The 18,717-nt window shown below is 38.0% G+C and overlaps 1 protein-coding gene across 1 annotated transcript in view; it reads left to right on the top strand.

Moving 5' to 3' along the window:
* Window positions 1–18,717, top strand: part of Dennd11 (DENN domain containing 11) — a 41,337-nt gene that overhangs the window by 7,606 nt on the left and 15,014 nt on the right. The window contains exons 2-4 of the mRNA XM_076832495.2: window positions 6,412–6,511; window positions 7,426–7,584; window positions 17,668–17,821. Of these exons, the coding sequence (XP_076688610.2) occupies window positions 6,412–6,511; window positions 7,426–7,584; window positions 17,668–17,821 (413 nt within the window). The remainder of the gene's footprint in view (window positions 1–6,411; window positions 6,512–7,425; window positions 7,585–17,667; window positions 17,822–18,717) is intronic.

Here is an 18,717-nt window from a genome sequence, read left to right on the forward strand (position 1 = left end):
ACTTCAATATAAATCTAAGGCTTTTTTTCTGTACAGCCATAATATCATTGCCATCCTGGGGCAATTAATCTAGGTTAACTCATCAATTAAATTTTTTAAATTAATATTTTTTAGAGTGGTTTAAGGCTTAGAGAAAACTTTAAGCAGAAAGTACAGAAGATTCCCTTTATACCACCTCCCCCCAACTCCATATATAGTTTCCCTCTGTTATTAACATCTTTCATTAGTATGGTTTATTTGTTACAATTGATGAGCCAATATTATTACCTTATTGTATGAATTTATTAACCTTTACATTAGGGTTCATTCTGCTGTACATCCACAGCCTTCCTGACTTCCCTGGTAACTCAGCTGCCAGCCCAGCAATCAGGTTTTGAAGAATTCAGAGAGATTATCTATCCACCATTTCAGTAATGTACAGAGTAGCTTCACTGTCCTAAAAATCCCTTGTGTACTACCTGCTTATTCCTCCCTTCTCATGGATTATTTTACTATGGCTATAATTTTGCCTTTGTCAAGAATGTCACATGATTGGACTTATACAGTATATAGTCTTTTTGACTGTATGCATTTAGGGTTTCTCCGTATTTTTTCATGACTCCATGGCTAGTTTCTTTTTATTTCTGAACACTATTTCATTTTATGGATATCCCACAGTTTGTTTATTCGTTTACTTACAGAAGGACATTTTGTTTGCTTCCAGATTGGGGCAATTGTGGACAAACTGCCCCCATAAACATGTTTGTAGGTTTTTGTGTGGATATAGGTTTCAACTCATTTGGATAACTACAAGGAAACATGACTACTGGATCATACAATAAGACTATGTTTAGTTTTGTAAAGATATCACCAGATGGTCTTTTAGAGTGGCCCTACAGTACTGTTTGGTTGCACCAGCAAAAAATGAGAGTTCTTAATCCACGTTCTTGTCAACATTGGGTGTTTTGAATTTTAGCCATGCTAATAGGAGCCTAGTGGTATCTCATCGTTGTTTTAGTTTATAATTTCCCTGATGAGGTATAATGATCAACATTTTTTTTCATATACTTATTTGCTATTGTTTATCTTCTCTGATAAAATGTCCAGGTCTTTTGCCTATTTTAAAAATTGGATTGTTTGTTTTCTAATAGTTGGATTGCAAGAATTCTTTGTGTGGGTTCGGAAAATAGTCATTTATCAGTTATATATTTAGCAAATATTTTCTTTCACACTGGCTTTTCTTTTAATTATCTTGATAGTGTGTTTCACACATTATAAGTTTTTAAGTTTAATGAAGTTCACCTTATCAATTTTTCTTTCATGGTTTGTACTTTTGGTATTGTAGTTAAAAGCTCATTGCTAAACCTAAGACTAGATTTTCTCCTAGGAAAATCTTCTAGAAGGTTTTATGATTTTGCATTTTATGGTTGGGTCTGATATGCATATTGAATTAAGTTTTGTGACAGGCATAAGGTCTGTGTCCAGATTTTTTTTTTTTTTTTTTTTTTTTGCATGTGGATGTTCACACACCCCACATCATTTGTTGAAAAGACTCTTTTCTCCATTGCCTTTGCTTTATGGCAAAGATGTGTCAAATATACTGCTATGGATCTGTTTCTGGATTTCCTGTTCTATTCCACTAATTTTTTTGTCTGATATTTCTCCAATATCATATTATCTTGATTATGGTGGTTTTATAGTAAGTCTTGACATTGGATAATTTTAGTCTTCCAACTTTATTCTTCAGAATTGTGTTGACTATTTTGGTCTTTTACCTTTCCATACAAACTTTAGAATTAATTTGTCAATATGTGCTAGATAATGTTGTGAGGTTTTCATTAGGATTTTATTGAACCTATTGCATAAGCAAATGTGAGGTTCTCTGTGTTTAAATTGTCCCTTAATATATCACAACTAAGCAAACTAAGCAAATGAAATCATAAACAGATATAGATATATATCCCCGTCCTCTCTGAGCCATTTGAAAGTAGGTTGTAGATATAAGACCTCAGACACAATGAGGTCATATTCCTTCATAACCACAGTATTTACCAATTCCAGGGTATTAATACTGATTCATCAATTAGCTTTTAAACTGTTTTTGTGGGGGTTGTTTTATTTTGTTTAGATTTTTAAAAATTCCCTTCCTGGCCTGTGCTAGGCACTGTGATTTGTTGAGATGTGAAGGCAAACAAGCAGAGTTCCTGCCTTTAGAAGTTCACAGACTCCTCAGGATAGATGCCCAAGACATTATAGTAGGTTGGGATAAGGGCCATAGCTGTATCTGCTTTCCTTTCATTCAAGGAATATGTTAGCAGAAATGTACTTCCTGTGGGGTTAAGATAACTCTTGCCAGAGTGGCATTCTGGAGCCTCTGCCTCGTTACATGATTCACCATCCCGGTCCTGATGGACCTTCCTCCCAACGCAGAGGGACTTGTACCCATCTAAGTCCATCCTGTAACCAACAGGATGTCATTTCCTCCCTTGGGTTCTTTCCATTTCTGTGATTTATCAGGCACAGAGGAACAAGGAGGGCGTTGAGAACCAGCTAAGGGTTGGGGATTTTATCCTCTAGGTCAGTTGTATTAAGTAGGACATAGGTTTGGCCATAAATGCCAGTAATCCGAATTAACTGTGGTTTAGTCAAGATAGGATTTCATTTCTTTTTCACATGACTGTAGGTAGCGGAGGGGTGGAATACTGGCTCAGATCCCCCAGAGTCATCCAGTGATGTGGGCTTATGTTGGCTTATGATTCCATCATCTCTGCCATGCTATGTCACCACGTCCACATTCCAGACAGCAGAATGGAGAAAAGGGCAACTTCTTCTCTTTCAGGCACAATCTAGAAACTACATACTTCTGTCCACATTCTGCTGGCCAGAATTTACTCACATAGCCTGCGTGTAAGAAGGCACTGAGAAACAGTCTTCATTTGGGAGGCCATGAACCAATATAAAAACAGTGAGTTTTAGTCCAGATGAGAAAGGTAGAAAGGATATTGAGGACAGCTTGCAGCTTAGCAATTGTTAAAAAAAAAAAAAAAAGGCAAAAATGCCTTCTATAAAATTAATTCCCTTAATATGCTCCATAAAAGCATGTGTAGTAGCTAAATAATTTTGGGAAACATTAAGCAATATTTTGATCTCATTGAGATTCACAACATAGAATGGCATATGAAAGGCTCTGAGAAGCCCTTACAGTAAAGAAATGTGTCCATCTTTGTTTCTCTTAAGATAATTTGGTCAAGCCAGGTGTGGTGACACACACCTGTAATCCCAAGCAATTTGGGAGGCTTAGGCAGGAAGATGGTGAATTCAAACCAGCCTCAGCAACAGGGAGGCACTAAGCAGCTCAGAGAGACACTGTCTCTAAATAAAAAAATACAAAATAGGGCTAGGGATGTGGCCCGGTGATTGAGTGCCCCTGAGTTCAATCCCTGGTACCCACCCACCCCCCAAAAAAGATAATTTGGTTTTACAAAAATCCCCTTTACAACTTTTGAATTTTTTTTCTTTTTTTGCAGAAACTCTATTAACATAAGCTTAAGAATCTTAGAAGTTTCCTTAGTTTAAAGCAGTTCTGCTTTTAGGGATATAAATGTGTGCATGTTGTTTCAGTCAAAGTTCAGTCAATCAGGGGAGTAGAATGAGGAGAAATATAAAAGGATTTCCTGCAGGAATTCTTTGTTGGAACAGTGGGAGCTGGTGGGCAGTCTGTGAAAGCTGGGGTCTTGTCTCTGAGATGCAGCTTGAGGTCTACTTAGTAGACAGTCATGGAGGAAGGGCAAAAATGTGGAAAGGGGAATGTCTGGAACTTACGATGGACAGGAACCTGGCTGGGTCAGACTCCAAGACGTGGATTTCCTATAGGAAGAGCTGGTATCCTTCATTATGGAGTTGAAAAAACACCTAGCTTAGAAGTTAGAGAAGCTGAAGGAGCATCTAGCATTGGTGGGCCTGGCTGCTGCCTCTCACCTCTATGCTGAGCCTGTGACAAGCCACAATGGAGGTGAGTTGCCTGATGCTCCCATGCTCATGTGAACACAACATGGCTACTGTTTCACTTCTGACTTCCAAATCTCAACTGGAAATATACAAGTAGGGAATTCTGAGTATAGTTTAGTATAACCAGGTTAGTGCTTCACAGAGATACTACACATATATTCACCAGATGACAAGTACAGAATTTTGTTCACAGCAGTACTGGTTGCAGTAGATTTAAACTGAAAATAAACTAAAGGGGCATCAACAGTTAAGTGGAGGAACTGCTAGGCATATGATAGAAGTCATAGAAGAACAAATTGTTGCCACATGCATGAAGGTGGGTGTCTCCTACAAGTATATTGAGCAAAAGAGGACAGTAAAACGATGACTGTATTTATAGAAATTTCAAAAAGAACAAAGCTAATTCATGAAGTCAGGGTCCTGAGAGAGAAGATGACTTGGAGGGCTCTGAGGGGGCCTTTGATATGCAGATAATGTGCTTTCCGCTGCTTGAACTGGGCTGTAATGATACAGGTGTGTTAAATTTAGGTAAATCGAATGGGTTGTGTAGTTGTAATTTGTGCTCTTGTTACACTTCAGTACAAAGTTTAGGTACATTAGAGTATTTACAAGCTGTTGAGCAGTTGTGGACAGGCTGTGTTGGAGAAAGAAAACTAAGTGGGAGCCTGTGGAGTGGGGAAGGGAAAGACAGTGGGCACTGGCAGACACAGCTTGGTGGAGAAAAAGGAAGACAGAACCTATAGAGGGCCATGGTGGCTCTGTCCTGGGTTTTCACTGGCCATGTATTGTCATTGTGATGAAAGAGGCCCTCACATGGATTCTCACCTCTGGCACACATCAGCAGAATCTTCTGTGTGGCAGGGCAAGGAGAGATTGATTCTGTAGAACTCAGCAAGGTCTCTGGCACTTTTATAAATTCCCCAGCTGTCCTGATGCATTCCACAGAGGAAGCCCCACTGAGCTATGTACATAATAAACATGGATGGAAGGAGAGGAATACAGGGAATGTGAGGGAACTTATGCTTCAAATCCTTACTGTTGTTCCCAAGCTTATCCTCTTACTACTCTTTCTTGTCCATAACCTTGGCAAGCACACTACTATTCTAGTCTTTCTGTTTTAGGAAATTTCTATCCCCTTTTCAAGCTTTTTGTTTTAGTGAATTCATTAGTTGGCTGGAATCAGGATTCCTCCTTTGCAAATAAACTACTTCAAAACGCCTAGTGGGACTGGATACGCCTGTGGCTGTCTGCTGCCTGGGAAGGCCGGACTGTGTTCTCTGATGCCTCACACAAGTACCTGACACACTGTTGTTGACTGGGATTATGGATGGCATTTTTGATGCCTAGAAAATTAGGGTATGGAGTGTTAATAGGAAGTTTGTTCAGAAGTAAAATCTCACAAGTAACTGTTTTATTTTGAAAAATTTGGAATGGGCATGAAAACAATAGGGAGTATTCCAAGGCGTTCTCCGGATTCCCTCAGTCTGGCAGACGTTTGTCCTTGCTGCATTCTAAAATTCCACCTTCTGTGACAGCACTCACCCTTCTCTTTCTTTTTTTTTTCTTTGTCTTTGGACTCTTCATGATCAGGGGCTGTGTCTTGTTCTATTTTGTGTCTCCAAAATTGACCTCAGTAATTAATGATGAGTGACTTTGTCCCCAAATTCTGGAAGCAAAAAACTGACAGTTGACCCTTGAAGAAGGACCACATTTAGGGAGAGAGGAGAAAGAGGGTGGGAAGCAGAACCACACTGATCAGAGGAGTGGGGAAAAATCCAAAATACTATTCTGTCTGGGAAATCAGTGGAAAGGAGAGAAACTTTTAAAAATTGACAGATACCACAAAGAGGTCAGTGGGAATGAGGATTTTTTAAAAACAGAGTTTTGGGACTCATCAAAGTCATTAGTGTCTGAAGAAAGGTGAGATGGAAACAAGATCGTGAGGGATTAAGGGAGCATATGAGATAAGGAAATGAGGGCAGAAGTGAGACCATGAGAGGGAGATCTGGAAGTGGCTGAGAAGAATGGCGGAGGGGCTGGGGATGTGGCTCAAGCGGTAGCATGCTCACCTGGCATGCGTGCGGCCCGGGTTCGATCCTCAGCACCACATACAAACAAAGATGTTGTGTCCGCCAAAAACTAAAAAATAAATATTAAAAAAAAAAAGAAGAATGGCAGAACCCAAGACAATCAGCCAAAAGAGACTGTTCAAATGAAGCAGAGATAGGGTTCCCTTACTGCCCATCATCTGGTCCTGTGGGGTAAGCCATTGGGTCCTGCGTGAGACAAACCCATGAGCATCTGTGTGGCTCTGTACCAGGCTGAGTCAGCTGTACATATTTGAGAAGCCATGTGTGGTACATATAAAGCCCTTTTCTTTGAATAATCTTGTTTCTTTTAACTTGTATCCTCCTTTTCCCACAGGAAACATGGTAGAATGGTGCTTACCTCAAGACATTGACCTTGAAGGTGTTGAATTCAAGTCTATGGCCAGTGGGTCCCATAAAATTCAATCTGACTTCATGTAAGTACTTCCAAACCTCGGTCTTGTATCATTTCCTTCCACCCACCCCTGACTCTCTCCAGAGCACAAGAGCTCTTATGGGGTATTCAGGTAGGGTGTATAAATGTTCTGAAAATATATGCATAGTTTGTGCTCATATTAGTTTTCCAGCAATAAGGTCTCTAGCTTTCATCAAGTTCTCAGTGGGTTTCATGATCCCTCAAAGGTAAGAACCCCTACCATAGAGGTTCTCTGACTTGCTAAGAAATAATGTGGACCTTGCTTGATGTGGTTTTCAGCTTAGTGTCGATTAACTTAAGACATCTAGGTGCCGAAAGTTGGAATTCCAGCTTTAAGTAAAGCCAGTTTTTAGTCTTGTGTAATTGGTGCATTGTGAGTTTTGTGAGGAAGAGCAAGTGGAAAGACCTTAAGGGTAATTTTGTAGCTTTAATCCATTTGTACTGAAACCATAGCTGATAAAGTGTGAGAAAGGGGAAGAAAATAAAGTGGCAGAAGTATTGAAAACTTCAGAGGCTCAGGAAGTGAGAGAAGAATCATCATGGTTTATGCCAAGAAAATAGGCAGCTAGTTCCAGAGGGGCTTAGAGATGTATCTTGGTCTGGCTGCCCCATCCTGGTCAGGATGGGACAGGACTGTGTCTATATGTCCATGGTCATGGGCAATTGAGCAGCAAGCTCACCAGATGTCCTGACTCCAGCTGGATGACCCTCAGCTGCAGAGTTTTCTATCCCTGTGAGCTTTGTCTCTTCTGTGAGGTCAAGTGGCTTGTTTTAAGGCTGAACTTTTGTTATTTGGAGCTCTGGATACAATTTATTTAGTTTGGAATTGCATCTTAAAGAAAAAGAGAGCAAAACAAAACAAAACAAAATCTCTTCCTGATTTTGAGCCCCACTAAATATTTTGGTCTATTTTAGCTATTTTCGAAAGGGGCCTTTCTTCGGCCTGGCCTGCTTCGCCAACATGCCCGTGGAAAGTGAGCTGGAGCGGGGTGCACGAATGAAGTCCGTGGGCATCCTCTCGCCCTCCTACACCCTGCTCTACCGGTACATGCACTTCTTGGAGAACCAGGTTCGGTACGTGGCTTCCATACAGGTGTGGGGTGGCAACAGGGCCTGCCAGCTGGCGCATGAGAGCAGTCCCTGGAGATGGAGGTTGTGCCAGAACCACAGGTGCCCTTCCAGCAGGCGTGGGATGGTCTTTTTCTTTCCGCCAACATCTTGTAAAATAGTCCTTCATGGTGTAATGAGTGCTGGGTGAGTTTGCTTTCAGTTCATACTAATGCTCTCATCGCACATAGTTAAATAATTTGTTGAAATGTACGTGATCTTTGTTTACCCTAAGACACAATAATTAGCTCTTTGACCCAGTAGTCAGGCAGACTTTAAACTTCTTTTATGTATAATTATTTACTATTTGGGGTCATGGGAGGAGAATTTTTAACAGAAGCAGCAAAACTATTAGTTACTGTTTTTTTGTTTTTGTTTTTTTTTTAAATTATTCAAGTAACCTAATTACCTTTCAGATTATGAGGGGAAAATCTATCTCTAATCCTAAAATCACTGTTAAAATGTTAGCATATTTGTCTCTTTTCTGATATGTTTTAATACTTAAAGAAAATACTTGGCATCATCCTGTATAAAAACTTTTGTAGACCATTCCTTTAGAATTTATCATTATTTAAAAATTTTTAAGAAATACCTATCTTGAAACAACATGAAATTTATTATTTGCGAAAAAGTATGTTTATTATTTTAATACTTAAAATACAAAATAATAAAAAAATTCCTCTCAAATATTAACATTCAAAGATCCATTGTCAGTATCAGTGAATATCATTTTAGAGTGGAAATACTTTGCAAAGATAGGATTAATAGCTTATTAATCTGAAGATTTACTTTTTCAAATAGGCAATTTTGATGAAATATGTTAAACATAGTTTCACTTGTAAAGATCAGAAAAGCTGGATCTGTCCTGAAGTATATATGGTTATTCCCTATGGTTGAGCATTTAGCATGTTTCTTGTTCGTTTTCTTTCTTTCTTTCTTTCTTTCTTTCTTTCTTTCTTTCTTTCTTTCTTTCTTTCTTTCTCTCTTTCTCTCTTTCTCTCTTTCTTTCTTTTTTCTTCTCGTTGCTTCTCTGCATTCTGGAGCTGAGCTGTAATGGTGAACATCTCTGCATCTTTTTTTTTTTTTCTTCATGTGTTTGCAATATTTCCTCAATTTTATGTCTCAGAAGTATTATAATGGCTGAGACTGTAGCTCAGTGGCAGAGAGCTTGCCTAACACATGTGAGGCACTGGGTTTCATTTTTAGCACCATATAAAAATAAACAAAGGTATGCTTTCCATCTATAACTACAAAAAAAAAAAAAAAACATTTTAAAAAGAAGTAATATTATGGAGTTTTTAAAAAGGAACATTTTTTATGGGTATCCTGAAACCTTTAGGAAGTTATTTCTTTTTAAAAAATTAATATCACAAATAGGCAATATATTCTTTTTTTTCTTTAGGTGGACACAATATCTTTTATTTTATTTTTATGTGGTGCTGAGAATCGAACCCAGTGCCTCACAAATGCTAGGCAAGTGCGTTACCACTTGTGCCACATCCCCAGCCCTAGGCAATATTCTTACAGCTCAGAAACCTAAAATTATAGGAAGATATTATGCTAGTAAGGGTCCTGGCTGAACAGTAATAGTTGAGGCTCAAAAATACAATGACTCAATTAAGATAGAAATTTTTATCTCACACAGTAGTTGAGATAGGCAGATAGTCAAAATGGGTGACCTGCTGTGTTCCATACAGTTGTACAGGGACCCACCTCTCCTCTCTCATTATGCCACCACCATCCTAATAGTGATTTTTTTTTTTTTGTATTCTAAGGTATTTCTGAGTTTTCAAAGCTGCTCACCACTAATACATCTGCATTTCAGCCCATAGGGAGGAGGGAAAGAAGAGAAGTTTATGCATCACCTGTCATATCTATTATCAAGTTCTCAATCACAAAGATACACCTATCAGCAACATAGACTGGGAAAAGTGTAGGTGTGTGACTCTGTGACCACTTTACATTCTTGAGCTTTGATTATAAACAGAAAGAATAGATTTTGAGAAAATAATTAGTGGCTTCTGCTTTAGTTTTCCCCTTTGGCTATCCATATATCCCTCACCAAAAAGAATCAGCGTCTAGGTGATGCCTCCAACCTAAAATTCAAGATTTCTGTGTGGATACATATCAGTCCTTCATTATATCAGGGCCTGGTCCTTCTTACCCTGAAAACCTATAAAACTGTAGAAAATTGCCTCCATTCCCCATCTCCCCAATGCAACATAGAAGGTGAAGTAGGAGCCACTGTGCAGGCTCTTACCTGGAAAAGTGAGGGATGAGAAATACAAACAATCATTAACCCATTGCAGTGATGAAATTCTGTTGAGCAGGGATTGTACATAGTCCTTGTCCTGCAGAACATTGAGCTCTTGGCTGAATCTTGGTGCTGCCGGGTAGAACAGCGCCTTGTCTATAGTTCTCTATGGCTCCTGTCCTGGCCTTTTAGCCCCATCTGAAGCCGTCCTTGGAGGACATGTCCTTGCATCTGCACAGCTCCAGAATATATTTCTTACTGGTGAAGGTTTGGGGGTCTAATGGTCTTTTCAGAAGTTGAGAAGCCCTAGGTTTTTGTAGGCCAGTCAAAACCGAAATAGATTCTCATGACTTCCAGTCTGTCCCAGGTCTCCACTCCAAAGATCTCTTTTGGGACAAGGTTTTTAAGTCAGTGGGGTCTAAATTAGTTACTGGTATCTATTCCTAACCATCCCTTTCCTCCTCATTTCAGCAAATATTTGTAAGCTGTACCCTTTATTTGATCTTTCAAGTAGACTGACTTCCATGTCTGTCCAAGAATACTTAACTAAAGGATTTCATTTAAGCACTGGGAGAGAAGAATTTAGGTAGAGAAGAATTTGCTTTTCCAGCTCCATGAGGCTCCAAATTATTGGAGCCTCCGTTGATTTATTATATAAGATTTAGTGGGGCTGGGGTTGTGGCTTAGTGAGAGAGCACTTGCCACACCACATAAAAATAAATTAAAGGTATTGTATCTGCCTACAACTATATATATATATATATATATATATATATATATATATATATATATATATATATATATATTAAATTAGAATACACTGTCCTTAGTTACCTGTATTTTCTTCTATTTCTGCTCACAAGCTGGGCAATTCTTACCTATTTTCATCTTACTCTTGTGTTGATATATTTTTTTCCTTTTTGCTCACCCAGAGCAGCATGGAGCAGGTGAAGCTACATGTTCAAATGACACAAGGTCTGGCTTCAGCTTATTAAAGGTTGACAAGGGTCACCAGCTTTCTAATCTGAAATAGCTATGATTTTTTTTTTGCCACCTTTTCCTTCTACTGCTAAGCCAATGCCACACTGTGGTTTTTGATACTGTAGTATCTCATTTTAAGGTCCATAACTTCTGCTTTGGCTAAAATTCAGGCTAAGTTACTATAATAAAGAGGAGACACAAAGCACTGAAAACAAGATAGAATTTCGGCTTTTCAACCATGAGGTAGAAATTTCAGCTTTTCTCCCAGAGGAAGAGAAGCCATCTAGTATGGGGTGGTGGCTCTATTGCACTGGTTCTTCTGGGATATAAGTCATTCTCTTATGCTATCCCCTAGAGCGATGTCTTTATCCACAGGGTAGACACTGACTCACATTATCATATCATGTTCCACCAGTGAGAAGGACGAATGATGCTGAAGTCCCAGAACTTGAACACCTCACTTCTGCTCATACTCCATTGGCCAGTTCTTGGTGACTGGCCACACCTAGCAGAAAGGGAGTCTGGGAAAAGTAGTGTGTAGCTGGGTGTCCATGTGATCACTGAAGTTTGGAAGGTTTTATTAAAAGAGGAGTAGAGCAGCAATTTCCATCACTGACGCACGATGAAAAGTCTTCACTTAGTTCCCACATCTATTCAACAATCCCAGCAATCACTGTTCATTTCTCACGTGTCTTCTCAAGTTTATATGGGGATATAAACAAATACAAATGTGAATGCTTATTTTGTTCCTTTTCACCCAAAAGGTAACATGTTTGCACCTCACTTTTTTCATTCAACAGTATGGGAGATCTTCTCACACCAGTTCCTTGAGAACTTCTTTGTTGTTTTTCACAGTTGTATTATATGACCTGTATAGAAGAATAGCACTTTATTTATCAAGTTCACTACTGATAGGCATTTGGTTGTTTCATCTTTTGCTATTACAATTGATATCACACTGAATACCTGTGAACAAGCATCAATTTGCATGAGTGATATATCTATACATTAAATTTCCAGAAATGAAATTAGTAGTTTAAGTGGTGTATGTATTTATGATTTTAAGAAATCTTGTCAATTTGCATTCCATATAAGTGGAACGCTTTCCCATGCCCAGTAGTAATGTAGGAGAATGCCTGTCCCATCCCATCATTGCCAATACAAAAATTAAAGTTTTGAATTGTTTGGCATTCTGATGGATTGAAATAATTCCCCAGCATAGTTTTTATAAGCATTTTTCTTCTTATAAGTGAGGTTGAGCACCTATAAGTCATTTGCATTTTCTTTTCTGTCAGCTGTTTCTAGCCTTTGCTACATTTTATTGTTGTTCTTGACCTTATTAATTTCTAGGAGTTTGCTGTATAATAGGGAAATTTTCTCTTTGTGATATAAATTGAAAATATTTTCCCACTTTCATTTGTTTTTTATCACTTTTTTCTTGTGTTGATATATATATTTGTGACTGCTAGATTTGGAGTCATAGCTAGCAAGGTTTTCCAACCTAGTGATTAAAGAAGACTATAGGCAACATGAAAGAAGAGACTTGTGTGACAGAGCATGAGGAAAACTGAATTAAGTCTAGGCAAGGGTAAACTTCTTTGTGGCTGTGACTAAATTAACTAGAGTTGATTCTGCAATGCCTAACCTGTGTTGTATATTTTTTCAGACTTCTGATGTCCCAAACTTATTAGTATTTTATTTACAACTCTTGCCTTCAATATCTAATTGGAGTTCTATTATTATTTCTTATTAATCAAAAGACAGCAAGTAACTATTTTCTAATTTAAAAAATTAGGATAAAAGGGAACTAAGTCACGTAACCATATTTTTGGACCTTGTTTAGATCATGATTTAAACAAAGCAATTATAAAATGTCACTTTGGGGATAATTGTTGTAATTTGAATATAAAGTGGTTATTAGTATATATTAAGGTATTATTTAATTTTATTAGATGAGATAATGGCATGGTGATTGTATATTATGTTAATTTTTAATTATACTTTATCAGTTAATTTTTAATTATACTTTATATCTGTGTGTAAAATGTTATGTGGGATTTTTTTTGAGACATTTCAGGAAAAAGAAAAGTATTAGTGGTAGGGGATAGGGAATAGATGTAACCATGTTGCTCAAATATTGGTAACTATTGAAGCTGAGCAATGGATACATGGGGCTCGTTATTCTCCTTTCCATTTGTGTGTCTGTATTTTTAAAAGTTTCCATAATGAAAAATTTTAGAACACTAAATATAAAATTAACATATTCTACAGTTATTGTAGAAAACTTGAAAAAATAGAGAAAAGCCTAAAGGAAAAAGATCATGCTTTCAGGTCTATCTGCTGTTAACATTTTGTTATCTTTTCCACATGTATAAATATATACACATACATTACTTTTTTTAAAAAAAGGATTCTGATGTTGAATATTTAGGTTTTGTAACTTGGTTTGTTAACCTTTCACTGTATTATGATTGATAGTTCTCAGCATTATTTTGGTGGTTTCACACTATGTCAATATACAGAGATAAATCACAGTTTAATTATTTCACTGTTATTGGGATTTTAGGTTTCTTGTTTTTCACAACTCATAGACTTGAGCATTCCATGGAATCATTGAGTCAGAGCGTGCACACCTACACAGTACATAATTTCATGCAAATTATAATTTAGCCTACAGAAAGGTGGTGCCATTCGGTACATGCACCAACAGTAATGGAAATGCCTGTCTTTCTGTACTTGCAAAGCCAGAAGGCAGACTTGTTCAGATCCATAACGAACACACCAGAGTGATGAAGTGTGGTCGCTTCACAGAGGCATCTCAGGTTTCTCCACCGTATGAATTGTTGCAGGATGCATTAGGAAAGGCTGGATTGGTGCATTGGGCATCTGCATAGTCGCACCTGCCTGAGATTTATCAGTGAAGTGGATGTGAACTTAAAGAGAACCCCAGTGTCTCTGGTCCTTCAGAAGAATCCTTAATATGGTTTAGAATCCTGTGGTTTCAGCTCTGTAGCATATATTGAGCCAGTTATTACTAGTTTTTACCATGTGGTGTCTCTTGGATTCTTTCTGCAGATTGCTTGGCATGGATTTCAGTGTGGTACTTTCTTAATCTATGCATTCTAATATGTAAGCTCACCAGGAGGATGTTCTTTTACATCTTGTTTGAAGATCAATTTGTCTTGAAGCACTCTCAGCCTTACTTATAGTTTTTGGTTTATCTTGTATTGTTTGTTGTAAAACCTGCAGTGTATTTACATTTTGAGGCTTTCATACAATAGTTGTTAAATCCAGGAACTGCCAATTATCCAATTATATACACACACACACACTTGTATATAATATATATATATATACATATATATATATATATATATATATATAATTTGTATATGCATGCATAAATATAAATTATGTTATATATATTTATGTTATATGCATATACACATATACATATACACATATGTGTATAACATAAATATATATAATTTATACACACACACACACACACAAATAAATAAATTACCCTTGATATCGCCCCTTTTAGATCAAAACATACAGATTATTGCAGTTCTTTTTAGGGAAAATGGGTTCTAATGAAAACACCTTTGAACTTATTAGTTGTCTGTAATTTTCTATTAGTTGAACTTTCAGCAACTTGACACACATCCTTGAGGAATAACTGAAAACTGCCATCCTTTCAGAATAATTAGACACAACTTTGCCACCATGGATTTTCTGTCTACTCCAAGAACATTTGTAAGAGTGTCAGAAATTATTAGAAGCACCTCCTAGTCATTATTGTATCACCTGGCTAGTGCAAAGCTTAAAGCAAAATGTATAGGAACCCACAAAATTAGCTATCTCCCAGAGGAACTCATTTTAGCAATTATTTTTTAATATAGTGATATTATTTTTTTGTTTAAATACAAATTTTCCTGAAGCCCACCAACCAAGAAAAAGCCCAGGACTGGATGGACACACAATTGAGTTCTACAAGACCTTTAAAGAAGAACTAATACCAGTACTTCTCAAACTATTTCATGAAATAGAAAAGGAGGGAGCACTTCCAAACACATTCTATGGGGCCAGTATTACCCTGATTCCCAAACCAGACAAAGACACATCAACGAAAGAAAACTTCAGGGGTTGGAGTTGTGGCTCATGGGTGGAGCATTTGCCTAGCATATGCGGGGCCCTTGTTTCGATCCTCAGCACCACATAAAAATGGATGCAATGAGGGTGTTGTGTACAACTACAACTTAAAAAAATAAATATTAAAAAAGAGAGCAATATTTCTAATGAATATAGATGTAAAAATTCTCAATAAAATTCTTGCAAATTGAATACAAAAACATCAAAAAGATAGTGCATCATGATCAAGTAGGGTTCATCCCAGGAATGCAAGATTAGTTCAACATATGGAAATCAATAAATGTAATTAATCACATCAATAGACTCAAAGATAAAAATCATATGATCATCTCAAAAGATGCTGAGAAAGCATTTGATAAAATACAGCATCCCTTCATGTTCAAAACGCTAGAAAAATAGAAATAACAGGAACCTCAACATTGTAAAGGCTATCTATGCTAAACTCCCAGCCAACACCATTTTAAATGGAGAAAAATTGAAAGCATTTCCTCTAAAAACTGGAATAAGACAGAGATGCCCTCTGTCACCACTCCTATTTTAGCATAGTTTTGAAACTCTAGCCAGAGCAATTAGACAGACAAAAGAAATTAAAGGGATATTGATAGAAAAAGAAGAACTCAAATTATCACTATTTGTGATATGATGTTATACCTAAAAGACCCAAAACATGCTACCAGAAATCTCCTAGAACAAATAGATGAATTCAGCAAAGTAGCTGGATATAAAATCAACACCCATAAATCAAAGCCATTTCTGTACATCAGTGACAAATCTGCTGAAAGTGAAACTAGGAAAACCACCCCATTTGCAATAGCCTCAAAAAAAAATATGCTTGGGAATATTTAACAAAAGAGGTGAAAGACCTCTATAATGAAAACTACAACATGCTAAAGAAAGAAATTAAAGAAGACCTTAGAAGATGGAAAGATCTCCCTTGTTCTTGGTTGGCAGAATTAATATTGTCAAATGACCATACTACCAAAAGCACTATAGATTCAATGCAATCCCAATCAAAATCCCAATGGTTTTCCTTATAGAAATAGAAAAAGCAATCATGAACTTCATCTAGAAAAATAAGAGACCCAACATAGGCAAAGCAACCCTTAGCAAGAAGAAAGAAGCTGGTGGTATTACTATTCCTGACCTAAAACTATATTACAGAGCAATAGTAACAAAAACAGCATAGTATTGGCACCAAAATAGACCTGTAGACCAATGGTACGGAATAGAGAACACAGAGTCTAACCCACATAACTTCAGTTATCTTATATTAGACAAAGGTGCCTGAAAGTATCTCAACCATCACCTTGATATTGAGTGCTGTAAGTCACTCTGGAGTGGAGGGTAGAAGAATAGCTGGCCTATCATTTGTTCAGTGGAAATCTTTGATGGGTTTGTTTTAGTTTGGAGTGAGTCATGTGGCAGGTTGGTGTGTGGAGGGGCAGTGGGTATTGCCCGTTATTAATTACTGTTATTCCAAGGTCAACCTAATTAGGAATGCCTCTCTTACTTAGTGGAGCTGTATTGTGTTTCTTTTTTATGATTACATGGAAATAAGATAACCAAGAAAATAAAAATGTGCTAAAAGGGGTTGAGGTCCTCTTATTCCTTCCTGTATTGGTTTGCTGGGAATGTACAACAAAGTATCAGAAACTGTGTGGCTAGAGCAACAGTCTGCAGGGTTGGTTCCCTGTGAGAATGTGTTGCATGCCTCCCCGCTGGCTACAGGTTTTGTTGGCAGATGTTGGTGTCCTGGGCATGTGACTGCAGCACCTGCCTCTCTCCCTCATCCTTAGGTGCTGGTATGTGTGCCCGAGTGTGTATTCAAAGGTCCCCTCTCTAGACGTCTTACTGGATTAGGGATCACTCTGATGAACTTGTAGCTTGGTTACCTCTGTAAAAGCCCTATCTAAAGAAGGCCACCTCCTGAGAGACTGGGGATTAGGATCCCAGCATATTTTTTTCTTGGAGGACAAATTTCAACCACGAATATTCCCAGTGAACAAAGTGCTTCAACTTGGGAGGCAGCATTCTGCATTCCAGATGATCAACTGCCTCAACTTTCTTGGATTTGAGGGTCTGTTAACAGGGTATCTGACCTGAGTAAAGGAGAAGACCAGGGTGGGAGGAGAAGAGATTCTGGCATGTTGTATTTCTTTATTACTTGGTGTGAATTTTTAAGCCCTCAGTGATACCCAGTAATAACTGCTTTCCCTTACTTGGGACACTGAAGGGGAAGCTTCTCCCTGCTCTTTTATAACAAAATGAGAGCAAGCAAGCATGAAGTGTAAACAAAGAGCAATTTTAAGCAGGGAATTTGTGATCTTCTGGGTTATCCCTCCTCACAGTGGATAGCCATCCTCTGGGAAGCAGCACACAATCTTTAGCATATTTTGCTCAAGAACAATAGATGTTAGCCATCGCCTGTTAATTTGTTTCCCACGAGAAAGAGAAGGCTTTACATGTTGCTCTCAGGGTGGCTCAGGCCCCTTGTGTGAGCTTTTTCCTAGGATCTTCTGTCACACCAAGGGAGGCCTCAAGGCAACCTCAAAGTGCAGATTTTCTGAGTGTCCCCTTGCCTTTAACCCTGGGGGCACGGGTTGAGCTGCATGCCACAGCCAGAGCTGTTCTCACTGTGCACGTTTGTGTGTGTCATGCAGGCACCAGCTGGAGACGCCAGGACATTACTCTCATCTGGCTGCATTTTATGAGGACAAGAAAGGGGTGCTTCACGCTGGTCCTGGGAGAGGCAGCAACCTGCCCCCTGTCTACTGGCTGCCCTCCATCCACCGCTACATGTACCCTGAGATGAAGGTGAGGCTGCCACACTCTCACACCATCCTGGATGTGAGTCTGGGAATAGTTGTTGTAGATTAATTTTTAATTAATAAGGAATTTGTGTCTTGGGCTCATGCAGAAAGTCTGCTTTTGATACAATTGGTTATAACATAGCTTTTGGGTTCACTTAAAACCTAAGGCAAGTTATCTTAATCACTATGCCTTCTGGACACTTCTCATAATTGCAAAGCCAAGTGTGATAGACATGCCAGTCACGCTGAGCTCCTTGGAGGGAAAAAATGGATTGGATTATGTTGGTTGCATCAGATACTATAATGCCAGATGTGACTGAAAATGAAAAGTTTGATAAACAGTTATGTTTTTTAGTTACAATATTTTTAATATTTTCTGTTTTTCCTGTAGCACTTTGCTTTCAGTTCTAGAATATATATTGTTTATAGTCAACAAAATACAAAATGTTAGGTGTTTAAAGTTTACAGAGATGACTAAGAACATGAATCTCCTTTATCTTCCTTTTGCCTCCTTTGTGGTTGATCACAAGACAGTTCAGTTGAAACCTAGAGCTCCCCTCTTACAGGAATTATACATGAGTTTAAGAGAGAAGCCATCTTGGAAGAGGAGTTGGCCCCTGAAGCATTTGTCTAAGTGGAAAGCGAGGGATGCTAATTCCAGACTGAGAGAAGGCATGAGTGACAGTGAGCCATGGTCTACCACTGTCTCAGCAGGTTTTGTGAACAAAACATTATGCTGGCTATTTATTTGTACCGTGTCACAGTACTCCTTGTTTTGTTTTTTAATAGGTGCAGTATATCTTTATGATTATTTTTTTAATCCCTGTTTTCCACCTAAAGCAATCAAGGCTCAAAAAGTTTCCATGATTTTCTTTAGGCCTTACAGTTAGTAGGAGATAG

The sequence above is a fragment of the Callospermophilus lateralis genome, chromosome 1 (assembly GCF_048772815.1).
Source record: "Callospermophilus lateralis isolate mCalLat2 chromosome 1, mCalLat2.hap1, whole genome shotgun sequence".
In the NCBI taxonomy this organism is placed as follows: Eukaryota; Metazoa; Chordata; class Mammalia; order Rodentia; family Sciuridae; genus Callospermophilus; species Callospermophilus lateralis.